We start from the raw sequence: 13,794 nt of genomic DNA, 5'->3' as shown, positions 1-13,794 counted from the left end.
TCTCCAGCAGTGCTAACCTTGTGTTCCTGGTGTCTCTCCAGCATGTCTCTCCAGCAGTGCTCACCTTGTGTTCCTGGTGTCTCTCCAGCAGTGCTCACCTTGTGTTCCTGGTGTCTCTCCAGCAGTGCTCACCTTGTGTTCCTGGTGTCTCTCCAGCAGTGCTCACCTTGTGTTCCTGGTGTCTCTCCAGCAGTGCTCACCTTGTGTTACTGGTGTCTCTCCAGCAGGGCTCACCTTGTGTTCCTGGTGTCTCTCCAGCAGTGCTCACCTTGTGTTCCTGGTGTCTCTCCAGCATGTCTCTCCAGCAGCACTCACCTTGTGTTCCTGGTGTCTCTCCAGCAGTGCTCACCTTGTGTTCCTGGTGTCTCTCCAGCAGTGCTCACCTTGTGTTCCTGGTGTCTCTCCAGCAGTGCTAACCTTGTGTTCCTGGTGTCTCTCCAGCATGTCTCTCCAGCAGTGCTCACCTTGTGTTCCTGGTGTCTCTCCAGCAGTGCTCACCTTGTGTTCCTGGTGTCTCTCCAGCAGTGCTCACCTTGTGTTCCTGGTGTCTCTCCAGCAGTGCTCACCTTGTGTTCCTGGTGTCTCTCCAGCATGTCTCTCCAGCAGCACTCACCTTGTGTTCCTGGTGTCTCTCCAGCAGTGCTCACCTTGTGTTCCTGGTGTCTCTCCAGCAGCACTCACCTTGTGTTCCTGGTGTCTCTCCAGCAGTGCTCACCTTGTGTTCCTGGTGTCTCTCCAGCAGAGCCTCCGCCCCTGCCACGTCCTTGGCCAGATCGTCGGCCGAAATGACGGCCTTCATGTCACTGATCCACGACACCAGATCCCGAAAGTCGGCCAAGAAACGGTGCAGGTAGTAGGAGTCATCCAGCCGTGACCGGCGCTCTGAGGACTGCCAGACAGATGTGGAAAGCTTGTAAACAACACTGTAAATAACACTGGTGGTGGAAATGGTTGTAAATAACACAGTAAATAACACTGGGTGGTAGTGGAAAGCTTGTCAAAATAACACTGTAAATAACACTGGGTGGTAGTGGAAAGCTTGTCAAAATAACACTGTAAAAAACAGTGGGTGGTGGTGGAATAATTGTAAATAACACTTTAAATTACACTGTAAATCACATTGGGTGGTGGTGGAATGGTTGTAAATAACACTGGGTGGTGGTGGAATGGTTGTAAATAACACTGGGTGGTGGTGGAATGGTTGTAACTAACACTGTAAATAACACTGGGTGGTGGTGGAATGGTTGTAACTAACACTGGGTGGTGGTGGAATGGTTGTAAATAACACTGTAAATAACACTGGGTGGTGGTGGAATGGTTGTAAATAACACTGTAAATAACACTGGGTGGTGGTGGAATGGTTGTAAATAACACTGGGTGGTGGTGGAATGGTTGTAATTAACACTGTAAATAACACTGGGTGGTGGTGGAATGGTTGTAAATAACACTGTAAATAACACTGGGTGGAGGTGGAATGGTTGTAAATAACACTGTAAATAACACTGGGTGGTGGTGGAATGGTTGTAAATAACACTGGGTGGTGGCTGTAAATAACACTGGGTGGTGGTGGAATGGCTGTAAATAACACTAAGTGGTGGTGGAATGGTTGTAAATAACACTGTAAATAACACTGGGTGGTGGTGGAATGGTTGTAAATAACACTGGGTGGTGGTGGAATGGTTGTAAATAACACTGGGTGGTGGTGGAATGGTTGTAAATAACACTGTAAATAACACTGGGTGGTGGTGGAATGGTTGTAAATAACACTGTAAATAACACTGGGTGGTGGTGGAATGGTTGTAAATAACACTGTAAATAACACTGGGTGGTGGTGGAATGGTTGTAAATAACACTGGGTGGTGGTGGAATGGTTGTCAATAACACTGGGTGCTGTGGGGGGTTTGGGGGTGGAATGGTTGTAAATATCACTGGGTGGTGCTGGACAGGTAAACAGGTAAAGAGACGTGCCAGACAGGTAAAGAGACATGTGAGACAGGTAAAGAGGTAAAGAGACATGTGAGACAGGTAAAGAGACAGGTAAAGAGACGTGTCAGACAGGTGAAGAGGTAAAGAGACGTGTCAGACAGGTAAAGAGACGTGTCAGACAGGTGAAGAGGTAAAGAGACGTGTCAGACAGGTAAAGAGACATGTCAGACAGGTAAAGAGGTCAAGAGACATGTCAGACAGGTAAAGAGACATGTGAGACAGGTAAAGAGGTAAAGAGACGTGTCAGACAGGTCAAGGTCAAGAGACGTGTCAGACAGGTCAAGAGATGTGTCAGACAAGTGAAGAGACGTGTCAGACAGGTAAAGAGACATGTCAGACAGGTAAAGAGACGTGTCAGACAGGTGAAGAGGTAAAGAGACATGTCAGACAGGTAAAGAGGTAAAGAGACATGTCAGACAGGTAAAGAGACGTGTCAGACAGGTGAAGAGGTGAAGAGACATGTCAGACAGGTAAAGAGACGTGTCAGACAGGTGAAGAGGTGAAGAGACATGTCAGACAGGTAAAGAGACATGTCAGACAGGTGAAGAGGTGAAGAGACATGTCAGACAGGTAAAGAGACGTGTCAAACAGGTGAAGATACATGTCAGACAGGTAAAGAGGTAAAGAGACATGTCAGACAGGTAAAGATAAGAGGTAAAGAGACGTGTCAGACAGGTGAAGAGGTAAAGAGACATGTCAGACAGGTAAAGAGACGTGTCAGACAGGTGAAGAGGTGAAGAGACATGTCAGACAGGTAAAGAGACGTGTCAGACAGGTGAAGAGGTGAAGAGACATGTCAGACAGGTAAAGAGACATGTCAAACAGGTGAAGATACATGTCAGACAGGTAAAGAGGTAAAGAGACATGTCAGACAGGTAAAGATAAGAGGTAAAGAGACGTGTCAGACAGGTGAAGAGGTAAAGAGACATGTCAGACAGGTAAAGAGACGTGTCAGGTAAAGAGGTAAAGAGACATGTCAGACAGGTAAAGAGACATGTCAGACAGGTGAAGAGGTGAAGAGACATGTCAGACAGGTAAAGAGACGTGTCAAACAGGTGAAGATACATGTCAGGTAAAGAGGTAAAGAGACATGTCAGACAGGTAAAGAGACATGTCAGACAGGTGAAGAGGTGAAGAGACATGTCAGACAGGTAAAGAGACGTGTCAAACAGGTGAAGATACATGTCAGGTAAAGAGGTAAAGAGACATGTCAGACAGGTAAAGACAAGAGGTAAAGAGACGTGTCAGACAGGTGAAGAGGTAAAGAGACATGTCAGACAGGTAAAGAGATGTGTCAGGTAAAGAGGTAAAGAGACATGTCAGACAGGTAAAGAGACATGTCAGACAGGTGAAGAGGTGAAGAGACATGTCAGACAGGTAAAGAGACGTGTCAGACAGGTGAAGAGGTAAAGAGACATGTCAGACAGGTAAAGAGACATGTGAGACAGGTAAAGAGGTAAAGAGACATGTCAGACAGGTAAAGAGACGTGTCAGGTAAAGAGGTAAAGAGACGTGTCAGACAGGTAAAGATAAGAGGTAAAGAGACGTGTCAGACAGGTAAATAGACATGTCAGACAGGTGAAGAGACATGTCAGACAGGTGAAGAGGTGAAGAGACATGTCAGACAGGTGAAGAGGTGAAGAGACATGTCAGACAGGTAAAGAGACATGTCAGACAGGTAAAGAGACGTGTCAGACAGGTGAAGAGGTAAAGAGACATGTCAGACAGGTAAAGAGACGTGTCAGACAGATAAAGAGACGTGTCTGTCAGGTAAAGATGTAAAGAGACATATTAGACAGGTAAAGACCTAAAGTGATGTGTCACACAGGTAAAGAGACGTGTCACACAGGTAAGACACCTTGTTGCGGAGCTGCTCCCAGTTTTGCTCCATCTCCTGCTGTTTGTCACGGATCTGGTCCAGCTGGTCGCCATGGATACCCTGCAGTCGTCCAGACTCTGTGCCTAGGGCGTTCACCTGAAAAATCATCCTCATGATCATCACCGTCATCATCCTCACTTTCATCATCGTCACGATCGTCATCTTCTTTATCATCATCGTCAACATCATTGTCATTATCACCATCATTGTCGTCATCACCACGGGTCATCATTATCATCCAGATCATCATCATCATCAAAGTCATCATCGTCGTCATCATGATCATCATCATCGTCAACATCATCATCATCACTGTCATCATGATCGTCATTATTACTATCATTGTCATCATCATCGCTGTCATATCATCATCATCGTCATTGTCATCATCATCATCATCATCGTCAAATCCACTGAGAAAGGTAAAACAGTGACTAAACTGCAGTGTGTTTGTGTCTTGTGATTTTGTAATACAGGGTTACAAAAAAAACAAACAACCACACCAAGTATCCCCTAAGCAAGGTCAAACAGTAATTGTGTTTGCAGGCTGTGATTTTGTATAACCGGGTAAATAAATACTAATACAACTACTACTACTACTACTACTACTACTACTACTACTATTATTATTATTATTATTATTATTATCATTATTAATGATAATGTGGAGGCTTATACAGCGTGGTTCCCCACTTTCAAGAGTAGGTTCACCAAGCTTTGCAGTAAAAAAACATGTAACATTTCAAAATATTAGAATAAAAAATGAGACAAAACAATTCAACATCCACATTATCATTAACAGCACAAAAATGGCACACACACACACACACACACACACACACACACACACACACACACACACACACACCCAACAGGGAGCGGCACAGGCAGATCTGCAGATGTGAGTGATATGATTATCAAGAGACATATCGTCAGAGATAATGAATCCAAGGTTGCGTGCAGAATGAGAGAACAAAATGTCACAGTTTCCAACATGAATGGCAGATGGCTTTGAATGAACGGAAAATGATCTCTTTGAATGAATGAGAAGGGCTTCCATTTCATCCCCAGGCACACCACAGGAAACAGGTTCTGAGTTAGAAGAAAAGTCACTGACAATGACTAACTGACTGTGACATGTACGGTAGCTCTGGAACCAACTCAGTTTCAACTGTGAATTCTGACTGATTTTGTTGATATTTTTATGGCAGTTTGGGGCATAATCCAGTAAGTGAAGAGGCTTTCACAAATCTTTCTCAGAATAAATATTTAACGCTCTCCTTTTCCAACTTTCCATCACATGTTATCGTGTATTGTTGATTGAATATAGGATTGAACGGGCAGGTCAACAACTTGAACTTGAACAAAATGGCGTCCTTCGTTCGTGAGGAATATGAGCACGCGCTTCGAATATGTATAAATATGCGTATGCAACTGATTTTTGCCCATGACCTTCAGGGCTCTGCCAATAGATCTATAAAGTCCACTCGTAGTATTGAATTTAGTATTTTCCGAAAAAGACCACTTGGGCGAATGAACATAGTGAAAGCCCTGTACACTGAGAGTAAAACACACAAGTTTTTTTAATGTATTGAGAATAATTTCAAAATGTAATGTTTCAGATGAGAAAGATCAGTTTAAAGCAAATTAGCACCCCTAGCATTAATTACAAATTAATTTCCTTTTTTACTATCTGCACCAAAGACATGCAAAATAAATATAACTTCTATGCTTAGCAAAAGAAGTTCCTGTCTGAACAAAAAATGATAAAAATGACTGCTCTTGTTGTTGTGTCAAAACATCAGATCAAAGTGCCAAGTTTAGGGAATAAAAAAAACATAAACAGTAAATTCAGTTTGCATATAATTTGGCTTCTTTTTTATATTTTTTTGTGCCCATCCCAGAGGAGCAATATTGTTTTAAACAAGATGACTGGAAAGAACTGAATTTTTCCTATTTTTATGCCTAATTTGGTGTTAACTGACAAAGTATTTGCAGAGAAAATGGCAATGTTAAAGTTTACCATGGACACACACACACATACACACACACACCAACCGAACACCGGGTTAAAACATAGACTCACTATAGTCAAAAAACCTAAGTATTCGTCCAAGCAAGGGGATTGTGTTTGTGTGTTGTAAGAAATATTGTATAACGGGGTTAAAAAACAAAACAAACAAAAAAAGCCACCACAACATTCCCCAAGAAAGATCAAACAGTGACCTTTTCTTCCAGAGCAGCCAGATCTCTCTCCACACCCTCATGTTTCCTCTGAAGGGCTTGCACACTGGCCAGGTCACGGCCATAGTCGTCAGTGGACAGCACTGCGTCCTTCTCCTGGATCCAGGCAATCGTTTCGTCAGCATCACTGAAACAACAGCAACAACCAGTGCAATACAACACAGTACAACACAACACAACACAGTACAATACAACACAGTACAATACAACACAACACAGTACATCACAGTACAACAGGCAACTGTTTTGTCAGCGTCACTGAAACAACAGCAACAACCAGTGCAATACATCACAGTACAACACAACACAACACAGTACAATACAACAGGCAATCGTTTCGTCAGCGTCACTGAAACAACAGCAACAACCAGTGCAATACATCACAGTACAATACAACACAGTACAACACAGTACAATACAACACAACACAGTACAACACAGTACAATACAACAGGCAATCGTTTCGTCAGCATCACTGGAACAACAGCAACAACCAGTGCAATACATCACAGTACAATACAACACAGCTCAACACAGTACAACACAGTACAATACAACAGGCAATTGTTTCGTCAGCATCACTGGAACAACAGCAACAACCAGTGCAGTACATCACAGTCCAATACAACACAGTACAACACAGTACAATATAGTACAATACAACACAACACAGTACAACACAGTACAATACAACAGGCAATCGTTTCGTCAGCGTCACTGGAACAACAGCAACAACCAGTGCAATACATCACAGTACAATACAACACAGCTCAACACAGTACAACACAATACAACACAACACAGTACAACACAACACAACACAGTACAATACAACAGGCAATCGTTTCATCAGAGTCAGTGGTACAACAGCAACAACCAGTGCAATACATCACAGTACAATACAACACAGCTCAACACAGTACAACACAGTACAATACAACAGGCAATTGTTTTGTCAGCATCACTGGAACAACAGCAACAAACAGTGCAATACAACACAGTACAATACAACACGACACAACACAATACAACACAATACAATACAACAGGCAATCGTTTCGTCAGCGTCACTGAAACAACAGCAACAACCAGTGCAATACAACACAGTACAATACAACACGACACAACACAATACAACACAATACATGTACTAAATCAAAGAATTCTTACATGTAATAAAGAGACCTGCTCTGCACTAATAGATATATTCAGAAACATTATTCAGAAATAAGAAACCATTCTCCAAAATGTTCATGATAAATTATCAAAATCACATGTACAATATTTATAACATTTGAACAAACATATAATATAAATATCCCCTTTTATAAATTCCAAGGATGAGTACTGCAAGTAAAAGGCCCAATCAGACAAAAAATGTCACTGGAATGTTCATTTTTACATAAATACATTAGTCTTTATTCACCCATAGAATCAAGAATATAAAACACACACACACACACACACACACACACACACACACACACACATCTGCACAAGCCCATATACACTCACACACTGACTGACCAGTTGAATCTGAATCTCATGCCGACTGACTGTTTAAATCTGAATCTAATGTCAACTGACTGTTTAAATCTCTGAATCTAATGCCCACTGACTGTTTAAATCTCTGAATATAATGCCAACTGACTGGTTAAATCTGAATCTCATGCCCATTGACCCGTTAAATCTCTGAATCTCATGCCCACTAACCGTTTAAATCTCTGATCTAATGCCAACTGACTGTTCAAACCTCAATCTCATGCCAACTGACAGGTAAAAGTTCCTAATCTCATGCCCAGTGATCTGAATCTCATGCCCAGTGACCAGTTAAATCTCTGAATCTCATGCCCAGTGACTGGTCAAATCACAGAATCTGATGCCTACTGACTGGTTATATGTCTTAATCTCATACCCACTAACCAGTTGAATCTCCAGAATTTCATGCCCACTGACCGGTAAAATTTTACTGACTGCTTAAATCTCTTAATCTCATGCCCACTGACTGGTTAAATCTGTGTCTCATGCCCACTGACTTTAAATTTCTGAATCTCATGCCCACTGACAGTTCAAATCTCTGAACATCATGCCCACTGACTTTTTAAATCTGAACATCATGCCCACTGACCATTTAAATCTCTGTATCTCATGCCCACTGACCATTTAAATCTCTGTATCTCATGCCCACTGACCATTTAAATCTCTGTATCTCATGCCCACTGACCGTTTAAATCTCTAAACATCATGCCCACTGACCATTTAAATCTCTGAATATCATGCCCACTGACCATTCAAATCTCTGAACATCATGCCCACTGACCGTTTAAATCTCTGAATCTCATGCCCACTGACCGTTTAAATCTCTGAACATCATGCCCACTGACCGTTCAAATCTCTGAACATCATGCCCACTGACCGTTTAAATCTCTGAACATCATGCCCACTGACCGTTCAAATCTCTGAACATCATGCCCACTGACCGTTTAAATCTCTGAATCTCATGCCCACTGAAAGTTCAAATCTCTTAATCTCATGCCCTCTGAATATCATGCCAACTGACCATTTAAATCTCTGAATCACATGCCCACTGATTGGTTAAATCTCTGAATCTCATGCCCACTGACCAGTTAAATCTGTGTCTCATGCCCACTGACTGTTTAAATCTCTAAATCTCATGCCCACTGACCATTTAAATCTCTGATTCTCATGCCAACTGACTGTTTAAATATCTTAATCTCATGCCAACTGACTATTTAAATCTCTGAATTTCATGCCAACAGACTGGTTAAATATCTGAATCTCATGCCCACTGATTGTTTAAATCTCTGAATCTCATGCCAACTGACCATTTAAATCTCTGAATTTCATGCCAACAGACTGGTTAAATATCTGAATCTCATGCCAACAGACTGGTTAAATATCTGAATCTCATGCCCACTGATTGTTTAAATCTCTGAATCTCATGCCCACTGACCATTTAAATCTCTGAACCTCATGCCCACTGACTGGTTCAATCTCAGAATCTCATGGCCACTGACCGGTTGAATCTCTGGATCTCGTGTGCCCCATAGAGTTTGTCCTGTCTGAGGAGGGAGAGGTGGCGGAGGCGTGTCCAGGCCTGGTGGACCTCCTGCTGCTTGTGGCGGATCGTGTCCTCCTCGGGGTGACCGTCTGCGATCAGCTGCTCCGCCAGCGTGTTGACCTCCGACACCTTGTCCTCGTGGTTCTGCAGGTCCTGCAAGCCGCACAGACATCGTTATCAGCCTTGGTTCCAATCCTGCTCACAGCACTAGTTGGGTTAAGGTGAGTCCTGAAAGCCACACAAACATCATGATCAGCCTGGGTCCAACCCCGCTCGCAGAGCCAGTTGGGTTCAGGTGAGTTAAAGGTGGAGTTCTGCACGTCCTGCAACTCACACAGACATCATTATCATCCTGGGTTCTAATCTCGCTCGCAGCGCCAGTTAGGCTCAGGTGAGTTAAAGGTGGAGTTCTGCACATCCTGCAACTCACACAGACATCATTATCATCCTGGGTTCTAATCTCGCTCGCAGCGCCAGTTAGGTTCAGGTGAGTTAAAGGTGGAGTTCTGCACGTCCTGCAACTCACACAGACATCATTATCATCCTGGGTTCTAATCTCGCTCGCAGCGCCAGTTGGGTTCATGTGAATTAACACTTCACACAGGCATCATTATCATCCTGACTTCCAATCCCGCTCCCAGCGCCAGTTGGTTTCAGGTGAGATAAACAACTCACGTAGGCATCATTATCATCCTGACTTCCAATCCTGCTCCCAGCACCAGTTGGGTTCAGGTGAGTTAAACAACTCACACAGGCTTCCAATCCCGCTCGCAGCACCAGGTGGGTTCAGGTGAGTTAAACAACTCACACAGGCATCATTATTATCCTGGCTTCCAATCCCGCTCGCAGCGCCAGCTAGATTCAGGTGAGTTAACTCACACCAGCATTACTATTATCCTGGCTTCCAATCCCGCTCGCAGCACCAGTTGGTTTAAGGTGAGTTAAAGGTTGAGATCTTTCCCCATCTTCCAAGTCAACAGATGTGCAGAACTGCTCGTACCTGAACCTCTTTCATCCATATACACATGCAGAAGACCAGATATGCATGATAATGATCCCCAAATCCTTGTCAGCATTCAACAGGTTATGGAAACCCAGCATGCACATCCCTGAAAACCGAGTATGGCTGTCTACATGGTGGGGTATATAAACAATTATTATCTGTGATGTGTTTTATGACAAACACTCACTAACAATCTGTGTTTTATGATAACAGACACTCAAAAACTGTGTTTTATGATGATGACACACACTCACAAACTGTGTATTTTTATAATAGCCACACACTCTCACAAACTGTCTGGGTTTATGATGACACACACTCACAAACCATCTGGGTTTCTTATCAACACACTCACAAGCTATCTTGACACACACTCACAAATGGTCTGCGTTTTATGATAATGACCCACATTCACAAACTATCTGTGTTTTATGATAATGACACTCACAAACCATCATGATACTCATAAACCATCATGACACTCACAAACCATCATGATACTCACAAACCATCATAATGACACACACTCGCAAACCATCATGACACTCACAAACCATCATGATGACACACAATCACAAACCATCATAATGACAAACACTCACACACTCCAGTTCCACTTGTCTAAACCACATGACAGTTAACTGTTGTGTTCTGTTGTACTGCTTTGTGTTGCACTGTGTTGTGCTCTTGAGTAATCTGTGCCCCCCACCCTCTCCTCAGCAGGTGTTCGTCACTCTGACCTTTTGGAACTCATCAAACTTAGCAGGTGTTAGTCACTCTGACCTTTTGGAACTTGTCAAACTTAGCAGGTGTTAGTCACTCTGACCTTTTGGAACTCGTCAGACTTAGCAGGTGTTAGTCACTCTGACCTTTTGGAACTCGTCAAACTTCTTCTGCAGAACTTCCACATGCTCCAGGTCCTGTCCAAACTCCTCCGATGTCACGAAAGCTTCCTGAAAAACACACACCCACACACACGCACACACGTACACACACACGCACGCGCACACACACATGCACGCACGCACACACACACACACACATCACACACACTGTCAGTTATGTGCCAACTGTACTTGTGCTAAATTTTCTTTCCCTTTTTTTTCAGTTTCTATGGGATCACTGTTTAGTTATTCAGCTTTCATATGGCCCTGCTTGGTCAGCTTGGCTTTAACTCACTCAGTACGGCCAGTACTCTCTTCTCCTCTACACAGACCCCTCAGATGTCCAGTGGGTGTCTGAATGACCCAACCTTTAGCTTCCGTCGTCAGAATTGTGGTATTCTTTGTCAACATTCACCTCTTCAGTATAAGAGCCTTCCGCTTGCAATATTTTGATGATGGTAATTGGGGTGAAACGCTGTTAACATCGTCTCTTTCGCCGTTCGTATGGAGAGAGTTAAGCAGCAAAGGTGAAGCTAAGTGATGACACTTTTCTATCAGTCACTGGGCTTTAAACAGCAAAAGATAAAGATAGCTGATGACACTTTTCTATCAGTCTGCATGACAGCAAACCATTGACCTGTCCAGCACAGCACAACACCACATCAAACAACAAATCACCTGACATGACACACCTTGTCACAGATCCAAAACATTACCTCCTGATATACAACACACAACACAGCACAACACAACACAACACAGCACAACATGCTTTGTTACTGACCCTGAATGTGACCTCCCGACGCTCAAAACAGTGCTACACACAACACACAACACAACACAGCACAGCACAACACACCATGTCACTGATCCAAATCATGACCTTCTGACACAACACGATAACACAACACAACACACCTTGTCGCTGATCCAGAACATGACCTCCCAACACAACACAACACAACACAACACAACACACAACACAACACTGCACCTTATTTCTGATCCAGAACATGACCTCCCGACACAACACAACACAACACAACACAACACAACACCGCACCTTGTCGCTGATCCAGAACATGACCTCCCAACACAACACAACACAACACAACACCGCATCTTGTCGCTGATCCAGAACATGACCTCCCGACACAACACAACACAACACAACACAACACAACACCGCACCTTGTCGCTGATCCAGAACATGACCTCCCGACACTCCCGCATGAACTGGACGAGGCGCAGGGCCTGCTGCAGCTTGGTTCCCTTCTCCGCCAGGCGCGACAACAGCAGCTCCCACAGTCGGTGAAGCTCCTCCAGCCGTTTCTGTTCGCACACACAGGAGGGGGGAGGTGGGGAGGGGGGGAGTGGGGGAGGGGCATGGGAGGGGGGGATCATCAGAAAGGTGTGCTGTGTGCTTTTCTTTACAATGCTGTGTGCTTTTGTCTGTTCACACAGGTATGGTGTATGGTTTTGTTCACACAGGTATGGTGTATGGTTTCGTTCACACAGGTATGGTATGGTGTATGGTTTTGTTCACACAGGTATGGTGTATGGTTTTGTTCACACAGGTATGGTTTATGGTTTTGTTCACACAGGTATGGTGTATGGTTTCGTTCACACAGGTATGGTATGGTTTTGTTCACACAGGTATGGTGAATGGTTTTCTTCACACAGGTATGGTATATGGTTTTGTTCACACAGGTATGGTGAATGGTTTATGGTGTATGGTTTTGTCTGTTCACACAGGTGTGGTGTATGGATATGTCAGTTCAAACAGGTGTGGTGTATGATTGTTCAAACAGGTGTGATGTATGGTTTGTTCACACAGGTGTGGTATATGATTTGCTCAAACAGGTGTGGTGTATGATTTGCTCAAACAGGTGTGATGTATGGTTTGTTCACACAGGTGTGGTATATGATTTGCTCAAACAGGTGGGATGTATGGTTTGTTCACACAGGTGTGGTATATGATTTGCTCAAACAGGTGTGGTGTATGATTTGCTCAAACAGGTGTGATGTATGGTTTGTTCACACAGGTGTGGTGTATGATTTGCTCAAACAGGTGTGATGTATGGTTTGTTCACACAGGTGTGGTGTATGATTTGCTCAAACAGGTGTGATGTATGGTTTGTTCACACAGGGTGGTGTATGGATATGTCTGTTGAAACAGGTGTGGGTATGGATATGTCTGTTGAGACAGGCGTGGTATATTGTTTGTTCACACAGGTGTGGTGTATGGTTTATTCACAAAGGTGTGGTGTATGGTTTGTTTGTATGGTTTTGTTGCAGTTAGTTATCAGTGTCAAATATTTTATCATGGTAATTCACCACTGTGAAATATTTTATCATGGTTATTTATCACTGTGAAAATTTGTGTTTTATTATGATTATTTATCACTGTTGATTTCTTGTTTGTCTGTTTTTATTATGATTATTTACCACTGTGAATTTTTTTTTTCTTTTTGTATCATGATTATTCATTACTGAGATATCTTCTTCTTCTTCTTTGTTCGTGGGCTGCAACTCCCATGTTCACTCATATGTTCACGAGTGGGATTTTACATGTATGACCGTTTTTACATACTCTGTGAGATATATTTTTGTTTTTATCATGATTATTCATCACCATAAAAAATACATATATATCATGGTTATTCAACACTGTGTAATACTTTTGTTTTTATCATGGTTAACTATCACTATGAAA

The 13,794-nt window shown here is 43.0% G+C and overlaps 1 protein-coding gene across 6 annotated transcripts in view; it reads right to left on the bottom strand.

Moving 5' to 3' along the window:
* Nucleotides 1-13,794, bottom strand: part of LOC143276214 (spectrin alpha chain-like) — a 130,416-nt gene that overhangs the window by 100,236 nt on the left and 16,386 nt on the right. For 4 of the 6 annotated variants that reach the window (XM_076580669.1, XM_076580668.1, XM_076580672.1 and 1 more), the window contains 6 exons: nt 12,270-12,410; nt 11,064-11,147; nt 9,148-9,344; nt 6,092-6,236; nt 3,845-3,961; nt 716-889 (listed from right to left, as the gene is read on the bottom strand). In XM_076580669.1, the coding sequence (XP_076436784.1) occupies nt 716-889; nt 3,845-3,961; nt 6,092-6,236; nt 9,148-9,344; nt 11,064-11,147; nt 12,270-12,410 (858 nt within the window). Of the gene's footprint in view, nt 1-715; nt 890-3,844; nt 3,962-6,091; nt 6,237-9,147; nt 9,345-11,063; nt 11,150-11,996; nt 12,020-12,202; nt 12,228-12,269; nt 12,411-13,794 lie in introns of those variants that run through there. The other 2 variants (XM_076580674.1, XM_076580673.1) reach the window with 2 other exon arrangements.

The sequence above is a fragment of the Babylonia areolata genome, chromosome 31 (assembly GCF_041734735.1).
Source record: "Babylonia areolata isolate BAREFJ2019XMU chromosome 31, ASM4173473v1, whole genome shotgun sequence".
NCBI classification, from domain to species: Eukaryota; Metazoa; Mollusca; class Gastropoda; order Neogastropoda; family Buccinidae; genus Babylonia; species Babylonia areolata.
This window is presented reverse-complemented; position numbering and strand designations above follow the sequence as displayed.